Below are 18,927 nucleotides of genomic sequence, written 5' to 3'. Positions count from 1 at the left end.
CCCCCAAAAAATGCATTGAGTTGCCAACCACCTTGCAGTCAGACTCCCTATCACCCTCAAATGAGAAGCATGCAGCCCATCACTGCAACAATCTTCAAAGCATCATTGTGGAGAGGGAGATCAGAGAGACAATCTACAAAATCGGGAGAGCAGACCCACTGTGTCCATCTCACCGAGCTAATGTGAGGATAAAATGCAATAAGGGACAAGAACATGCTTCCAAGTTTTGTTCAAGTATTAGGCTATTATTGTTAATAGTGTTATAAAAATGTAATCTGTCTCTTGAACTCCTGGTGAACGAATTTAACTCTAAGCTGTTTCACTCTCAATTCCTTTGCCTCTCGTTCTGCTGGCATTCATGGCTTGCCAAACCCTCACCCCAGTTGACCCTCACCCCCCCTATCTTCTTCTCTACACATGCTGCTAAATGGATCCCCATGAAGAGGGTGAGCTTATAAGATCTTAGTGTCTTTATTTTTCTTTTTTTTTTGGGGGGGGGGTGCAAGGCAGTGGGGTTAAGTGACTTGCCAAGGTCACATGGTACATAATTATTAAGTGTTTGAATTCAGATTTGAACTCGGGTCCTCCTGACTTCAGGGCCAGTGCTCTATCCACTGCGCCACCTAGCTGCCCCAGGTCTTGGTGTCTTGATGACAATGCTGCCATCACCTTGGAAGGTGAGAAGTTGGGAGAAGAATCTGGTTGCATTCAGGAGAAGTTTCTAATTCTCAGAGACCTTGACACCCAACTGTCTCACTCAACAGATACCTGCACCACTGCGGCGCGTGCTCATATCCGCCACATATGTCCACTCATTGGTCGCTGGGTTATATTGTTCCACAGTACTGAGGCACTGGCGGGAAGCCCCATCATAACCTCCAACAGCATACAGTTTTCCTGGAGGGGAAAGGAAACATGGATGACAATGGCACCACAGAAGTAAATTCAATTCAACAAGCATCATTAAGTCTCTACAATGTATAAGGCATTTTCTTGCACTGAGAATACAGTAACAGATGAAAAAACAATCCCTACCTTCTGAGAACTTATACTCTACCACTGAAGAAGAAAGTCACGGCAGAAAAGATTTTTCCTAATGGAAACCTCTATTAAATATAATACACTGACAACCAAGCTTAATTTCTATTGCATTATGCTATCCTTCTTTTAAATCATAGCTTAAGGTCCTTTTCCTCTAGGATGCTCATCTGAGTGGATGCAATATTTTTCCCAACCTATCAATACAATCCGTGACCTACCTTTTCCTCTCACAACACTTGTATACTATTATAGTTAGAGGTCTCTGTCAATTTGAAGTGTTCCTGTTTTATCAGTTTTAATGGACTATATGTTATTTAAGGGAGGCTTAGCTTCTCCCCCTTAACACAACTTGCCAGAACCCTAGATCCTGGGAATAGGGGGTTATTCCCATTTCTGGGAGATGAGTCCATTATCTTGGCTCTTATTGGTTCAATTAAATCAATATACATGGTCCAACATATACATTCACCTGAATATTCAAAGATGAGAGCTGAGCATGGACTGACTGACCCAGATCTCAAACTATGTCTTAGTTTAGCAAGTGAAACATTCAAATTACCTCACATCTTTCATCTACTGTGGGGACCATGGGAATTTTGGCAGTTCCAATAAACATGTCAACTTAATCATCTGAAGCAAACAACTCTTCATCTGCCTTGGGTCCCCATCTATGCTCCAGCAGAAGAGAATATAGCGTCACTATGTGTTGGGTCCTGTGCTCAATGTTCTATAAATATTATTTCATTTGACCCTTGTAGCAAACCTGTTATGATCCTCATTTTACAGAGGTTAAGTAACCTGCCCAGGTTTATTCAGCTAGGAAGTTTCTCTCTCTTCCTGACTCTGGCTAAGGGCTGACTCTATCCACTGCATTATCTCACACACTTCCTCAAGGATGGATTATTTCCTTACTGTTGATGCTTCTTCCACTAGCAAAATGATATTTGTGAGCTGCTGTGGTTGAAAAAAAATCAGTCCCTCAGTGTCTTTCATGGTCAGTGGATACACTACTGTCTCTGGGTGGCTCAAATCCAAGTAAGCTTCAAATCAACATGATAATGAGCACCAGGTGAAGAGTCGAGGTCCTATGCTTAAAATGTCAGCTCTGCTCCTTACTACCCATGTGACTTTGGGCAAGTCACTCATTTGCAGAATGGGGCGTTGGACCGGATAACTTCTGCACTTCATTCTGGCACTAAATCTATGATCCATGGGAAGAGAAAGAAAATATTTCCCAGCCTGTCTTCTCATTTAAAATGTGCCGGGTTAATAGATACTTACAGAAGATAAACACACAGATCTCCCTCCAAAGAAGTGTTTTAAATTACTAACACTAAAGCATCTCCTAAAACTTCACAAACTCCACACCAACATCAGCTGAAAATATCTCCATGCTGCAAAGCTCTTCTTGTGTCTGTTTAACCATAGTTTGCTATTTTTAGCCCCTGGTCTATTGTTAGATATTCTTGGCTAAGGAATGACAGGATAGGAGGAGGGTGGTAAACAGAAGCTGGTTACTAAAAGAACACCTACATTGAGCAGAAGAGAGGATAAGGAATACCCTATTCTGCTCTCTCCACCAAGACAATGATCCAATGATCCAATGACTGACCTCATTAGCAGAAGCATATTCCTTGACTGATCAATTCCCTTGCCAACTGGGCAGGTTTCATTTTTGTCAGGATTCTAAATTTCTAAAAGTTCAAAATCACTAATAATAAGAGAAATATAAATTTAAAGGAACTCTGAAGTTCTACTATCTTCTATTCAAAAAATTGGCACAAATGATTAAAAAAAAGATGGAAGCTATAAATGGAGAGGAGTGAAAAAAACAGGCAATACTAATGTACTATTAAGGGTGGTATGAATGGTTTCAACCATTCTGGAAAATGTAAGGCTTATAGAATATTAGATCTGGAAATGTAAGAAACTTCAGGGCCTATATTATCTAACCTCCTCAGTTTCCTAAGTGACTTGTCTAAGGCCATCTGAGATGGATCTATAGCATAAAAATGACTAAATTGTTTATTATCTTTGTCTCAGTGATCCCACTACTAAGTACATACTCCAAGGAGGTTATAGACAAAGAAAAAAGTTCCATATGCACCAAAATATTTATGACAGCATTTTTGTGGTATCAAAAACAACAAACAAGTGAGTGCCCATCAATTGAGGAATGGCTAAAAGAAGTTGATGAATGTAAGGTGATTGCACTATAAGAATCAATGTGGGTGGGGGTACAGCTAGGTAGCGCAGTGGGTAGAGCACCAGCCCTGGAATCAGGACACATTTAGTCTTAGACACTTAATAATTATCTAGCTGTGTGACCTTGGGCAAGTCACTTAACCCCACTGCCTTAAATAAATAAATTTTAAAAAAGAAAAGGAATCTGTGAGGAATTCAGAGTTACCTAGGAAGCCCAATTGTATAAACTGATAAGTAGAAATGAGATAATACTTACAATGGCCACATTAAAGAAAAAGAACACTAAAAGATATTCGAACTTAGATCAATGCAATAGCCAATCTTGACTCTCCTGATCCTCCTGAGAGGATTAATAATTAAATGTATGTCTCTCCTCTCAACAGAGAGGAGGTAAAACACAGGTGAGGAGTGAGCCTTATACAGCCACACATGACCATTATGTTGGTCTTATTTCAAAATACCACAGAGAAAAAAGGGGACTCAAGTTGAGTAGAAAGGGTACTCAGAAGTTATCTAGTGCAACCAACTCATTTGTAAATAAGAAAGTAAAGCCCAGGAAAATTATAATTTGTTACAAGGGATGCTTCACTGCAAAGGTAAAGGAGTGCTGGGGTGGTGGAGGGAGGGAGGGAAGAGGAGTGTATTGGAAAATAACACCAGTGCAATCAAGTAAAAAAAATTTTTTTAAGGAAAGTATTTTTCTAAAGGAAAATTTAAACTTTTCAATACTATAAGATCACAGTACCACATAGTAAGGGTAGGAGGCCTTTCTAATAACAGGAAAGGAAAAATGGCTTTTTTTCCTTGTTTGTAGCAGTTATCTACCATAGTGTCCTACATACAGCAGGAGTTTAATAAATGTTTCTTGAACTGAATTATTAAATAGTTTAACTGTTTTCCCTATGCCTAAGCTTTCTCAACTCTATTCCAAATTATATATTTCCAACATATCCCTCTCCAGAGAGAGAGAGAGGTGTCCTATATGACGACAGAATAAAGTCTAAACTGAAAAGTGTGACATCCAAGGAATCCTTGATTACAATCCAACCAGCCAAAGTCCCACTACTCTAAGATCCAACTAAACTAGTCATTGTTCCCCAAACACTCCTCCATGTTTTTCTGCCTGTCCTCAGGCATACTGCCTCCCTTTGGCATGCCTTCCTCCTGTTCCCTACTCTCCTTGAGTGAGAAAATGTGTTCCATCAACTGTATAAGTATTATCTATTTTTACCAAGCATTATTTATTTTTGTCTTATAGATATGTAAACTAAGACCTATTAAAGGTTCAATGATTTATCCAAGGTGACACAGCTAAGAATTATTAGGGTAGGCTATGAACTCATGTTTTAAGCCCTATGCATTTTTCTTTCTTTTTCCTTCTTTTGTTCCTTCCTTTCTTTCAATGGGGGCAATCAGTTAAGTGACTTACCCATGATCACACAGATAATAAGTGTCTGAGGCAGAATTTGAACTCAGGTCCTCCTGATTCCAAGGTCAATGCTCTTATTCACTGCACTACCTAGCTGCCTCAAGTCCTATGCATTTTCTACTTCTTCCTCTATGGAAACTTCTCTAATCCTTCAAGGAATTGTGTTCTCTTCTTCCTCTACAGCATGTTTTGCTTCTAATTCTCTACATATTATTCATTCTCCACCCCAATACTTGATTTTAATAAAGGGAGGATCTTGTTCATCTCTCTAACAACCCTGCCCCTTTACTCATTCAAATTAATATGATTTGAAGGTTATCCCTCCTCTGATTGAAGAGTTCAGTATGTGACTAGGGAGTCAGGATTATCTTGACTCTGACCCTTACTTTATGTGACCATAGTCAAATCACACAGTCAAATCTGTACAATAGGGATAGCCATAGCACAAATCTTTCTCAATTGTTGTGAGTCTCTAGTGAAATGACAAACATGTGAAGCACTCTGAAAACTTGACAACATCCATAAATATCAGTTATCATTAATATTTCTATTACCTAACAGGGTAGCCCCATCCCATTGCTGGCCGACTCTGATTGATTGTTCAGAAGCAAAGTCTTTTCTTAATAGAACTAATACCTGACCTCCCTGTAACTCTGGCCCCAGTGTCACATTAATAAATTCACACCCATTATCATTTACTGGTGAACACTAATGGTTCTAATGACACCAGAACATAAGGGTTGAAATAAAGAACTAAAACATAAATAGCCACCAAATTAATTTATTAACTCTCCTGGATATGAAGCAGTTGTGAATTTTGTCCACAAGCATTATATAGAAGCTTAAAGATCAAATAAATATCTGACTAGTGTTGAGCTTAACAAGGGACATGCTATGAAATTTTGCTTTGGAAACAGTAATGATATAGATACAGTGTATTAGCAATGTCATTTTATAGCACATGTCATAGATAGCACATCTACTTATCATAGTCATTTAAACAAGAAAGCTCTCCTAAAGAAATAAAGATTCTAGGGCATAACACTCTGGGATGACAGGCAAACTATTGATTTGGGTCAATTTATCATATGACTTAAAGCAAGTCACTTGACCCCTCTCAAATCAGCTTTAATTGTCTACAGCTGAAGAGAGCCCATTCCTCCCAGGAGGGACCTTAGAGGTGAATGGGATGACCATGAGTTAGATCTGGGAAAAATAGAAAGGATCATCTCATTCAACCGTATAATTTGACATATGAAGAAAGAGATTCCTGGAAAAGTGACTTGATCAAGACCCTACAATGTATAAATGGACTGATGATATGAAGGACTCAAAACTTTAATATTATCAGCATTCAAAGTTGTGTGTGTGTGTGTGTGTGTGTGTGTGTGTGTGTGTGTGTGAAATCTGATAACACAGGTATAAGGAAATCCAAGGGAGGGATCTCACTGCACCAGAAGAGGTCAGCAGCTGTTCTGCAGCACAAGGAGTTTTCTGAAATACTGAGAGCTTAAAGGTCAGTGCGTTTCTACTATTGCTAACTTGAAGTCTGGCTCTTTACTCACTACCCCATTCTGCCTCTACATATTATCTTTTTTAAAATATGATGAAGATAAGTAACCAATGAACTAAGAGAATTCCAGTTTCATTCTCTTCCTTTTACCAGGAAATCATACTATGTTGAACTTACTCTATTTGTCTTGCCTTATCTCAAAAATTAAATCTTAAATCCACTCAGTCTATGTAGGTGAAGTATTAATACAAATCTCAAAACCAGCCGCTTAAATAAAGGAGGAATAAAGAGACTAACCCCCCCCAAAAAAAATTAAATCACTAGCTCAGAACTGACTTAGGGCTTCCACATGGTCAAAAGCCAAGAGACCTACCCCTGGAGCTCATAGAAGAGAGAGGAAAGGTCTAGGCTGGAAGGGTCTCAGGGTCCCTGAGCCAACCAGAGAAATGACTGCATTTCTCACTTCCACCCTTGCCTTCCTTCCTTACCTTCCACAACACCCACTCCCACACTGCTTCTTCTTGTGTTCATGGGTGCCACGAAGAACCACTCATTTGTTTTGTAGCTGTAAGCTTCCACTGATGCAAGACCTGGAAACCAAGAAACAGGAAAGACTTCTCCATCACCTCATGGTCATTAAATCAATATCAGCCTGCTTAAGCAGTGTGTCTCTATGTGTAGAAATAGAAAAGAAATAGTGGAAAGGGTGTGTGTGTGTGTGTGTGTGTGTGTGTGTGTGTGTGTGTGTGTGTGTAACACACTGTGTAGAACTATGCAGTTTTATTTGTATGGGTAAAAAAATAACTCCTGTGAGTAAGAGAGCATAAGTCTATGTGTAAGATAGTTTTTGTGTGAGTTTATGTACATGTATGAGAGAGACTTTATGCTTTACACCCCCTAATCCTTTTCTTTGCTCTCATCATGACATCTAATCCCTCCATACTTGCCCAGGCTACAATCTCTTCCATTCCCAATCTCAACCACTTGGTCAACCAGTTCAATTCTCTTGCCCTCTTTGTTCCAGGGACACTCATGACTTGCTAAATTGTAGTCATGGATTACTACCATCAGGGTCCTTCTGTCACTACCATCCCTATTCATTCTCTGATCATCAATCTATTTAGCTACCCACTTGTTCCTTCCAAGCTGCGTCCTTTCATCTTTACAAAACTCCTTCCGTTTTTATTACGTAGCATCTGATATATCTCTCCTCCCCTTCTTGGCTAAATTTAAGAAAGCCACCTACACTCAGGTACTTCTCCCCATCATTTCTAAATGTCTACAATATGGTTTCTGATCCCATCATTGAATAAAAATTACTCTTTCCAAGTTACCAATGACTTCTCAACTGACAAATCAAATAGCCTTTTCTTAATTCTGATAATTTCCTGAATTCTCTGTGGCATATGTCACTGTTGATTACCTCCTAGATATTCTCTCTCCTCACTAGGTTAAACTAAACACTGTTAAACTCTTATCTGCTCAACTTCTCCTTTTTAGTCTCATTTACTTATTCTTTATATCTAGTTCATGTCCACAACTATGGATGTTCCCAAAATTTTGTCCTGATCCCTTTTCTCTTCTTCCTCTTTATTATCTTGCTTGGTGATCTCATCAAGTCCCATGGGTTCAATTGTCATCCCTATGCAGATGTTTCATAAATCTATATTTAAGGCATAGTCTCTATCCTGAGTTCCAGATATGCATTACTAGTTGGATTTTATACTTCTAGAATTGGGAAACCCATAATCAATCCAAAATCAATATGTTAAAAACAAAATTCATTATTATTATTATTCACCCCTATTGGGGCCCCCAAATCCTCTTCCTAACTTCTCTATTATTTCCATCACATTTGCAGCTTTGGTGTCATCGTTGTCAATATCATTTCACATAAATTAATAAATTGCCAAATCTTGCTATTTGTACCACCAAATCATCTTTCATATAGTCCTTTTCTCTCTACTCATATGGTCGGTCACTGTTCTAGTGCAGGTCCTTATCACCTTTCACCAGGACAATTGCAAAGGCATCTTAATGGGTTTCCATGCCTCAAGTCTCTTTCCATTGCAAGTCAATCCAACACACAGCTACCAAAATGATTTTCCTAAACATAGGCCTAACTATGCCACCCCCTTCCCAATAAATCCAGTGGCCCCTATTCCCTATCTTTAGCACATGGCATAATGTGTAGCATATAGAAAATGATTAATAAATACTTGTTGATTAACAGATTCATAACCCAGTCCTGCACTATCTTAGTAGTCTTCTTACTCCCCTTCATTCATTCCTCAAGGTCAGGGGGTTTTTTTGTGTTTTTTTTCCCCTTTTTTATCCTTTTTAGCATAGTATTTGATACACAGTAAGCACTTAAAAAAATGCATATTGACTGAATGACTGAGCAAGAGAGAATTTATGTGCCTATGGGAACAAAACTATGTCTGTGATAACAAAAGATATTGTGTGTATGTAAGATAGAGGCCAGAAGATGACAAGATACAAGAGAGAGAAAGAGTGAAAGTATTTGAAAGGCTAAGTGGTTTCACTAATGCACAGTTGACGAGAATTTTGCCAGGGGAAGAAGATGTGGATCTCATTACTCTGCTTAGACAAACTCATAGACATCTCCTAGACTTAAAGGGGAAGAGAACAATTCTAAGTGCCCACCTGTGCTACCATCAAACCCCCCTACTGCGTAGAGGAGGTCATTGAGCACAGCGGCTCCTAGCGTGCTCCGCCGCTCCTGCATGCTGGCAATGGACGTCCACTGGTCCTTCACACCATCATACACATCAACAGTCCGGACACGAAGGGAACCATTAAAGCCCCCCACAGCATAAACACTTCCAGCCATGAACACCACCCCTGAGAAGCAGGAAAAAATCAAAAGGTTCAAGTTAGTTTGTGTAACAGCAAAGAGAACTAGTCAACTCTCAATGTTACAGTTTAAACAACATTAATAAAGCACAGAGAGAACACAGAGAGTTTGCCTTCCTGTTAGGAAGAGCTAGGTTCAAGTTCACATCCCAACTATGCAGCCATGGACAAATCATTGACCCTGAGTCCCCAGGCAAGTCTGAGACTAAGAAGTTATAGATGGACTGCCCGTGTGTATCGGTGTCTCCACATTGAGGGCTTCCTGCAATGATGAAAGCATGGAACCCTCCCAAAAAGCAAACAGTGCTTGGTTCTGGAAGAGAGAGATAAAACTCAGATAATACATCAAGGCTACCCTCAAGGAGCTCATAGTGTAACTTGAAAGTAAGATAATAATACAGGTAACTATAATACACAATGTTACAAAAGAAGTACATTAGAGAATTGTCAAATTTTATTGAAGGTCTGATTTTACTGGAAAATCAGGGAACATTTCAATGGAGAAAATGATATCTGAATTGGGCTTTTCAAAATGAATAGGATTTCAACACACATAGAAGGCACTCTATGTATAGGAAATAGTCTAGATTAGGCATGGAAGCATGAGAAAAAGGGTACAAACTCCTTCCTCCCTACTCTTCCTTCCTTCCCTATTACTGTGGAGAGCACCATCATCCTCCCATTCACCCAGATTTGAGATTACAGCTGTCATACTCTCCTCCTCATTCTCATCCCCAATAGCCAATCAGTGGTCAAGTGCTACAATGTCTACTTCATAACATCCCCTATTTATGTTCCCTTCTCTCCAGAAGTCATCTTAATACAGATCCTTACCATCTTAAACTTGGACTACTGCAATAGCCAGTTGGTTGGTTTCCCTACTTCAGATCTGTTCCCACTCTGGTCCATCATCCACTCAGCTGTCACAATGACCATTCTAAAACACAGATCTGAACAAATCACTTCCCTTCTCAGTAAAATCCAGTGACTCCCTATCATTCCCAAATACAAAGCCTTCTGTTTGACTTTCCAAACTCTTCATAACCTGCCCCCTTCTTACCTTTCTAATCTTATATCTTACTGCCCTCCATATAAATTGGCCTCCAGTCTATTTCTGGGATAAGATGCTCCATCTCCCAACTCTGGGTGTTTTCATATTCTACCTAGAAAGCTTTCTCTCTTCAACTTCATCTCCTAACTTCCTTGGCTTCCTTCATATTCCAGTCAAAATCCTACCTTTTGCAAGAGTCCTTTTCATGTCCTCCTGATCTTTAAACTATGACCTCCCTGGGCCAGTTTTTTCATCTCTTTCTATCCTTAGCATTTGGCACAGTGTCTGCCAAATAAGAACTCAATAAAGGCCTGTTGATTGTTTGAAAGATTTAAAGGGAAAGAAGAAGAAATTTGATAGACAGTTCAAAACATCAGATAATCTCAAATCGCTTCTATTGTTTATATGGCGGTGGGGTTTTTAAGAGCACCATTTTTAGTTCTACTTTATGAAGATGAACACTAACATATTAAATTTTACTCAGGCTAATACCTTCAAGGATCTGTGATAGCTAAAAAAAAAATATTTATTGTGTTATAACCAACCTGATGAGAGGGGAAATCTATACCTAAGCATTTATTCAGAGCTCTTTTGGTTTGGTAGCTCCTTCCAAAGCTCGCACTTTGATGGCAGTTAAGCCTTTGAGAATCTAGGATTTACCTCCCTATCATGATGAGACATCAGAGGACAACTTGAGTGAAGACTAATATGATACATTTTTATTTTTAAAACTTCCTTTAGGAGGCGGCTAGGTGGCACAATGGACAGAGCACCAGCCCTGGAGTCAGGAGTACCTGGGTTCAAATCCAGCCTCAGACACTTAATAATTACCTAGCCGTGTGGCCTTGGGCAAGTCACTTAACCCCATTGCCTTGCAAAAAACCTAAAAGAAAAAAAATGTTTTAAAACTTCCTTTATTAACTTTTATTACTATAATGGTCATCAAGGATTCCAAAGCTACTGACAGGAGAGTTGATGAGACATCCATTTTCAGACAAAGCCAGTCTGGGAATTTGTTTTTCTTTATTATGTATATCTGTCACATGGATTTTGTTTTTTCTTCCTCTCTCACATACCCCCATCAATGGTGAGTGCAGGGAGGAGTGAGAGAGAAAATAAATGCTTGTAATTAAAAAATTAATTTTTAAAATGTTTTTGTTATTGCCCTTCATAATCTCAACATGGGCATGGCTCTTATCCTTCTATTCTCAGCACCTTGAACAGTACTTAGAACTTAAGAGGCACCGAATAAATGCTCACTAAATGGATGGAAGAGATCCACATAACCTGAAGGCTAGGAGAGTGGAGCACAGGTACTTCCTATCAATCTGAAAAAATTTGAATAGGAACCTCCTGATGGAATCTATATTGCCCAAGACCAAGTTAAATGGAGAAGTGTTCATTAATTGCAGTGACTACAAGAATTTCAGCTACATCATAAAGGGTTATAATCTATCTAGAACACAATGATTGAAAAGTGGAAAAATATTTAAAATAAACATATTTTGGGGGCAGCTAGGTGGCACAGTGGATAGAGTACTAGCCCTGGAGTCAGGAGTACCTGAGTTCAAATCCAGCCTCAGATACTTAATAATTACCTAGCTGTGTGGCCTTGGGCAAGCCACTTAACCCCATTGCCTTGCAAAAAATAAAAAATAAAAATTTTAAAAATTTTAAAAAATTAAAAATAAACATATTTTCCTGTGCACATAAGATCATAGAGTTAAATGGGATCTGTTCATGGGGTTTTTTTTGGTTTTTACATTTTATTTTTGTAACATACTGATTGATAAAAGTATGTACTTAATAAAATTTTATTAAATTAGCTTGGATCAGATTTAATACAATCTTCTTATTTTACATCTGAGAAAACTGAAGTCCAGAATGACTAAATGTTTTGCCCAAGACCACACAGATAGTAACAGAATCCAAATTCAAACCCAGTTCAAAGGATAATAAGATGATAGATTTAGTGTTAGAAGGGAGTTTAGAAGCTGTTCATGGGGCGGCTAGGGGGTGTAGTGGATAAAGCACTGGCCTTGGAGTCAGGAGTACCTGGGTTTAAATCTGGTCTCAGACACTTAATAATTACCTAGCTGTGTGGCCTTGGGCAAGCCACTTAACCCCATTGCCTTGCAAAAATCTTAAAAAAAAAAAAAAGAAGAAAAGAAGAAGCTGTTCACTCCAACAGCCTCATTTCACATATCAGGAAACTTGAGTTAAGCAATTTGCCCAAGCCCAGTCAAAACTTAAACCCCAACTATTGGGATAAAAACTCTCTTCGATAAAAACTGCAGAGAAAATTGGAAGTTAGTATGGAAGAAACTTAGATTAGACCAACACCTCACACCCTATACCAAGATAAGATCAAAATGGATACAGGATTCAGACATAAAAAAACAATATTGTAAGCAAACTAGAAAATCAAGGAGTAGTTTACCTGTCAGATCTATGGAAAGGGAAGCAGTTTACGACCAAGGAAGAGATGGAGAACATCACTAAACACAAACTAGATGATTTCGATTACATTAAATTAAAAAGGTTTTGCATAGACAAAATTATTGTAACCAAAATCAAAAGAAATGTAGTAAACTGGGAAACAATCTTTACAACTAATGTTTCTGACAAAGGACTCATTTCTAAAATATACAGAAAACTGAGTCAAATTTTTTTTAAAAAGTCATTCCCCTATTGACAAATGGTCAAAGGATATGTAAAGGCAATTTACAAATGAGGAGATCAAAGCAATCCATAGTCACATGAAAAATTGCTCTAAATCATTACTTATTAGAGAAATGCAAATTAAAGCTTCTCTGAGGTACCACCTCACACCTCTCAGACTGGCCAATATGACCTGAAAGGACAAGGATCAGTGTCGGAAGGGTTGTGAGAAATCTGGGACACTAATACATTGTTGGTGGAACTGTAAACTCATCCAACCTTTCTGGAGAGCAGTCTGGAACTATGCCCAAAGGACAAAAAAAATATGCATACCCTTTGATCCAGCAATACCACTACTGGGTCTATACCCTGAAGAGATGAAGAAAAAGGGTAAAAACATCACTTGTACAAAAATATTCATAGCAGCTCTGTTTGTGGTGGCAAAGAATTAGAAATCAAGTAAATGTCCTTCAATTGGTGAATGGCTTAGCAAACTGTGGTATATGTATGTCATGGAATACTACTGTTCTATTAGAAACCAGGAGGGATGGAAACTCAGGGAAGCCTGGAGGGATTTGCATGAACTGATGCTGAGTGAGATGAGCAAAATCAGAAAAACACTGTACACCCTAACAGCAACATGGGGGTGATGCTCAACCTTGATGGACTTGCTCATTCCATCAGTGCAACAAACAGGGACAATTTGGGGCTACCTGCAATGGAGAATATCATCTGTATCCAGAGAAAGAACTGTGGAGTTCGAACAAAGACCAAGGACTACTACCATTAATTTAGGAAAAAACAACCTGATATCTTATTGTCTGATCTTGCTATCTCTTATACTTTATGTTTCTTCCTTAAGAATATGATTTCTCTCTCATCACATTCAATTTGGATCAATGTATAACATGGAAATAATGTAAAGACTGACAAATTGCCTTCTGTGGGGTATGGGGGGAGGGAAGTAAGATTAGGGGGAAAATTTGTAAAATGCAAAATAAATAAAATCTTTATAATTTAAAAAAAAATTCAAACCCAAAAACTCCATTCTGAGTTCAGTACTCTCCCCTCCACACCAGTGAATCCTTGCTGTTGCCACCCCAACTATCAGGGAGAGAGTCCGAGAGTATTACTCTGAGAAAAGAAGGCTGAGAAGGAAGCTTTTTAGATATATTATCTATCTATCTCTATATACATACATATATATTATGTATATATATATATATATATATATATATATGTATGTTTATGTCACACTATAGTTCCTAAAACTCATTCATTTCACCTGCTCTGCATCTCCTTGAAGGAAGCTCTGCAATTTGATCCCATCTGTCCTCTTCAAAATCATAACATTCAACACTCCGGATAGCTTTGGGGGCTTGGCCACCCACCACAATCATAACCTACAAAGAGAAAAAGGAAACATTAAAATAGCATCCCAGCATCTAACTTGACTCCATCACAGTTGGGAAAACTAAGATTGTGACTAGAAATGATTTACTTAAGATCAGAGTTGGAAAAAACTAACCACTACCTCTCTCCACACTCTACCTCCCAATAAAACTTTTTTCTTAAACTATGCTAAATATTCTGAACTGGGGGAGTAAACATAATTGTCTTCACAGAGATCTCCATACTTTAGATTTATTGTAAACAAGTAGGTGGTTATTTTTTTTAAAAAGCAAGGGGGCAGGAGAGCCAGGAGTTAAGAATGCAAAATAGGGTCTGAGTTGGAATATTTTACTTTAATAATGACTATGCCTGAGGCTGATTTTCAAATTTTTTTAAAATTTGCCATTTAAAATTGGCATTGCTCTAGCCAACCATACCTTACTAAATTGAAAGCAATATAATAAAATAATAATGATTTTGCATTAGCATGTTTTATATATATATATATATATATATATATATATATATATATATATAATTAAATAACATTTATAAAGCATTTAACAGGGCCCGTCACAAGTAGGAACTATATAAAAACTATTTTTCTCCATTATATATTTACATGCCGCTCTCCTCTCAACAGCCCTTTGAAGCAAAAGCAGTACAGGTATCATTAATCCCATTTTACAGATGGGGAAATTAAAGCTAAGGATGATGAAAGATTCAGTCACTAAATGCTGAACCTGTTCCCAACTCCATTTGTAGCGTACAGAGAAGAAAGGGTAACTCTGACCAGGCACATCCTCACCAACACTTCAAATTGGAACACAGAGCTCATAGAAAATAGTATTATAAGCCTGGAAAGGACCTTAAGGATCATCTAGTCTACCTCCTTCAATTTTTTGGGGAGGAAACTAACATGAAATGATGTACCCAAAGTCACAGAGATATTAATTAGCAGAACTGATGACTAAAGGCGGATCTTCATAGCTGGGGGCTCAGATACCATTCTTTTATCATCCATTTTATTTTACAATTATAAATACAGACATTTATTTAGTGCTATAAGATTTACAAAGTAATTTACATAAGCTTTCTTAGTTCTTTACACAACAAAGCTGTAAGGTAGGTTCTACTACTGAACTCCTCTGTACATATCTTCCTGACCCAGTGTCTAGAACCATCCACTCTACCATGATGCCTCCTAGTCACTAGTGACAGCAGCTGCCTCCCACACAAGAATGATCAATTTTCAAAAAATAGAATTCAGTAAAATATAAATAAACTTGAAAGCATATTGCACTTAATCAAAAATTTCTTTGATGATTCAAAAGAAACTATAGCATTTGCAGAACCTTAAATTCATCCTCTAGATGGAGCCCTGGATAGAGTAACGGACTTAGAATCTTCCAAGAAGACATAAATTCAAATTTGGCCTCATATATTAACCTGGACAAGTCATTTAACACCTGTCTCAATTTTCTCATATGTAAAATAAGAACATTAAAAATACCTACTAATGACCTTAGCATCATTTTGAAGAAAAAATGATATATTTATGATGTACTTCTCAAATCTGAGTTATTATTAACATTAATATTGAATCATTGTCCAGTAAATATGAGACCATAATGGTTAGTAGAGAGCCACAGAATGGTAGCTAAATCAATAAATCAACAAATGTTTACTCAATAATTTCTAGTTACTATGCCAGACACTTAGGTGCTTCAAAAGCAAAAAATGAAAAAATCTCCATTCTCAAGGTATTCTAATTGAAGACAAATAAGGAGTCAAAGAAAACCCTGAAGTTACTCAATGGAAGCAGTGAAGTTTGAAATGTGGGTGGTTTGAAGGAAAGATAATGGGTTTTATTTTGAATATGTTAACTTCAGGATATCTATTGGATATCCAGTTCAATGTGTACAATAGGATGATATTAGATGTGATAGATATTAAATTAGATATAATATGATACAAAGCTAAAACTCAGAGGAGAGACTGGGACTGTATTCATAGATCTATGAGGTATTTATAAAGAGTTGGTAATTAAATTCATGAGAGCTAATGAGATGACTAAGGAGGAGAGTACATAGAGAGAGAACTCCCAGGACAGAGACCTCACGGAAGTCCACAGTGAGAAGACATAATATGGAGGATGAGATAACAGAGATACCAAGGGTAGTAGCAGGAGAAATAAAAGAAGGTAGCATCACAGAAATAGAGAAAGAAGGGAGGATACAGGAAGCACTCAACAGTGTCAGATGCAGTAAAGAGGTCAAGAAGAATGAAGACTTGTTCAAGAGTGAAGAGCAAGAATGATGAGGGAGGAAAAGTCCATCATGTTTGGTAATCAAGAAATCATTGACCACTTAAAAGGGTCACATAATCAAAAAGACTGAAAACTAGACATTTTCTCCATTTCATAATTTCTCTTAAAAAAATTTTCCACAGAGGAATTATGTGTCAGAGTAGAGCAATTACAACTGAATTTATAGAACTAGAAGCAAGAAGTCCAACAAAGTACAAGAAGTCCTTAAAGTACTCACTCAGAATTCTTTTCCCAAAAGTTACCATGATCAGGCCAGGGTACATACAAACTGACTCATGGGTTCAGGTTTAGAACTTACTAAAGTATTTCTCTTTTGCTTCCAGTGTATCCTGGAAGCCTTTCCTCTATCACTTTGTAATAAGCAACATTGACTCTGTCCAGTCACATGAGGAGGATAGAAGGGATTGGGGTAAAAAATCAGGTCTTCTTCTGCCTGAGGCAGCCCCTAGGTTAAGAAGCTTTAAAGCTACAGAAAGTCTACCTAGGACATACATGCCACTCTTCCTCAATCCTGCAAAAGATTGAAGATGCTGAATCAATTCAGCAAGAGAGCTAAAGAACTGACAGAACAGGGGCAAGAGGAGCAGCCCTGTTCTGAAAGTCATTTGAGACCAGCTGCTTAGGACAGAAACCAAGGTTGGTGAAAAGGATCTCCAGGGGAGGAAGTTGAGGCAGATGTCCAGCACCAGAGATATATCCACCATCAAAGAAAGAGTAAAAAAATGGGTGACAGAGAAATATAAGGAATTAAGACTAAAATATACCAAAAATTTCATCAATGTCATTCAATTACATACTTAGAGCACAATCAAATATCAATAGAGAAGATGCTAAAATTAAAACAGCATATGTCAAAAAAAACTTGAAATATTACAAACATCTCTAAAGAAAAATTATAAGACAAAGGGAACAGAACCAACATCTGATGAATCACTATTGAAATTCTACTCAAGACAGCACAGTATAACAGTATATTCCAAAATGATTTAAAATCAAAATGAAAGTGTTACTAGAAGTTAGAAAGAATAAATGTCAGAATGGCTAATCTTCATAGCAGAAATAATTAGTCTGACTGAATGTTCAATAGAAAGTCTCTCGGAAGAAGAAAAAGAAAAAAGAACAGATCAGAATATGAATATACTGGAATGAAAAACAATGTGGAAAAAAACCAAAAGACAATGATCCTAAAATAAAACATCATTACTATTCAAACAAAAGTCATTGATCTCAAAAACAGGATGAAAAAAAATTTAAGGCTTACAGGTCTTCCAGAATAACATAACAAATGAAAAAACATGAAGCTCATAAGGTATGAAATAATACAAGAAAACCACCCAGCAATTATGAATACAAATGAAAAAGTATCAATGAAAAGAATTCACAGGACCCATCGAGAAAAGAAAGAGGGGGGAAAAAAACTACACTTCTAACTACACAACATAGAGCATTTGCTTTTGTACATTATCAATATATTGACCAGTTCTGTGGATTTTTTCCTCTTCTTTTTCTTTAGTAGTTAAATCAATAATTCCAGTTAAAAACAAAACAAATAAAATTGTTTAAGTATTCAGGGCAAAAAAAGACCATATATAAAGAAAAGGAAATCTGAAGAAACCAAAATTATTCTGAATACACTTGAATTCACAGACAAGAATGGAATGAAAAATTCTAAAAAGGAAAGGATTTCAAGAAGCAACACAAAATGTGCCCTATTAACCCAAATCTAATCGTCAGTCAAAAAAAATGGATGTTAAATTGAAGAAAAGCATTCAAAGAAGTTCTGCCTCGCCCCTCAAAAAAAGATGAGCATATTTGATTTACAAATATCATGAACAAAAGAAACAAAAAGGTAAAGACAACAAAATAAGTAATAAGTAATAAAATGAAATACACCATATCCAGAATTATTTTTTAAATTAAAGTGAATGATCTACAAAGATTAAAAATAAAAATCCAACAGAGGGATTATTAAAAGATCCCTTTTTTTAAAAAAATAGTTTTTTGGTGATATCTTGTTTTGTACATTGTCATACTTATCCTTAGCATCCCTTTCCCTCTTCTATCCAGCAAATAATATTTTTTGAAGACAAAAAAAAGAGGAAAAAAATCAACACAATTGGTCAATGCATTGATAATGTCCAAAATAATGTACATATATATAATATGCAATATCTATGAACCTCTCACTTCCACAAGAGGAGAGGGTTGGAGACATTTTCTTGAATTGTGTCTGATCTTTATGATCTTCTTACTTCACTTTTGATTTTTTGTTATATGATTTTTCAGTCCATTTACATTACTGAAGTTATATGCTATAGTCTTTGCTCTGCTTACATCATGTTGCCTTAGTTCACAGAAAAAAAGAAAAGGTAACAGGGGAGCAGCCCACAAATACTAAACCCAAAACTCACAACAAGATGAATCAATGT

General features: G+C 37.2%; 1 protein-coding gene across 6 annotated transcripts in view; it reads right to left on the bottom strand.

Annotated features, from left to right (window-relative positions):
• Nucleotides 1–18,927, bottom strand: part of KLHL3 (kelch like family member 3) — a 196,021-nt gene that overhangs the window by 16,339 nt on the left and 160,755 nt on the right. For all 6 annotated transcript variants that reach the window (XM_074213498.1, XM_074213499.1, XM_074213494.1 and 3 more), the window contains 4 exons: nucleotides 14,063–14,180; nucleotides 8,856–9,053; nucleotides 6,677–6,778; nucleotides 769–897 (listed from right to left, as the gene is read on the bottom strand). In XM_074213498.1, coding sequence (XP_074069599.1) covers nucleotides 769–897; nucleotides 6,677–6,778; nucleotides 8,856–9,053; nucleotides 14,063–14,180 — 547 coding nt within the window. The remainder of the gene's footprint in view (nucleotides 1–768; nucleotides 898–6,676; nucleotides 6,779–8,855; nucleotides 9,054–14,062; nucleotides 14,181–18,927) is intronic.

This window comes from Macrotis lagotis, chromosome 1 (assembly GCF_037893015.1).
Source record: "Macrotis lagotis isolate mMagLag1 chromosome 1, bilby.v1.9.chrom.fasta, whole genome shotgun sequence".
Classification (NCBI taxonomy): Eukaryota; Metazoa; Chordata; class Mammalia; order Peramelemorphia; family Peramelidae; genus Macrotis; species Macrotis lagotis.
Note: the sequence above shows the minus strand (reverse complement) of the source record. Positions and strands in the feature narration are given on the sequence as shown.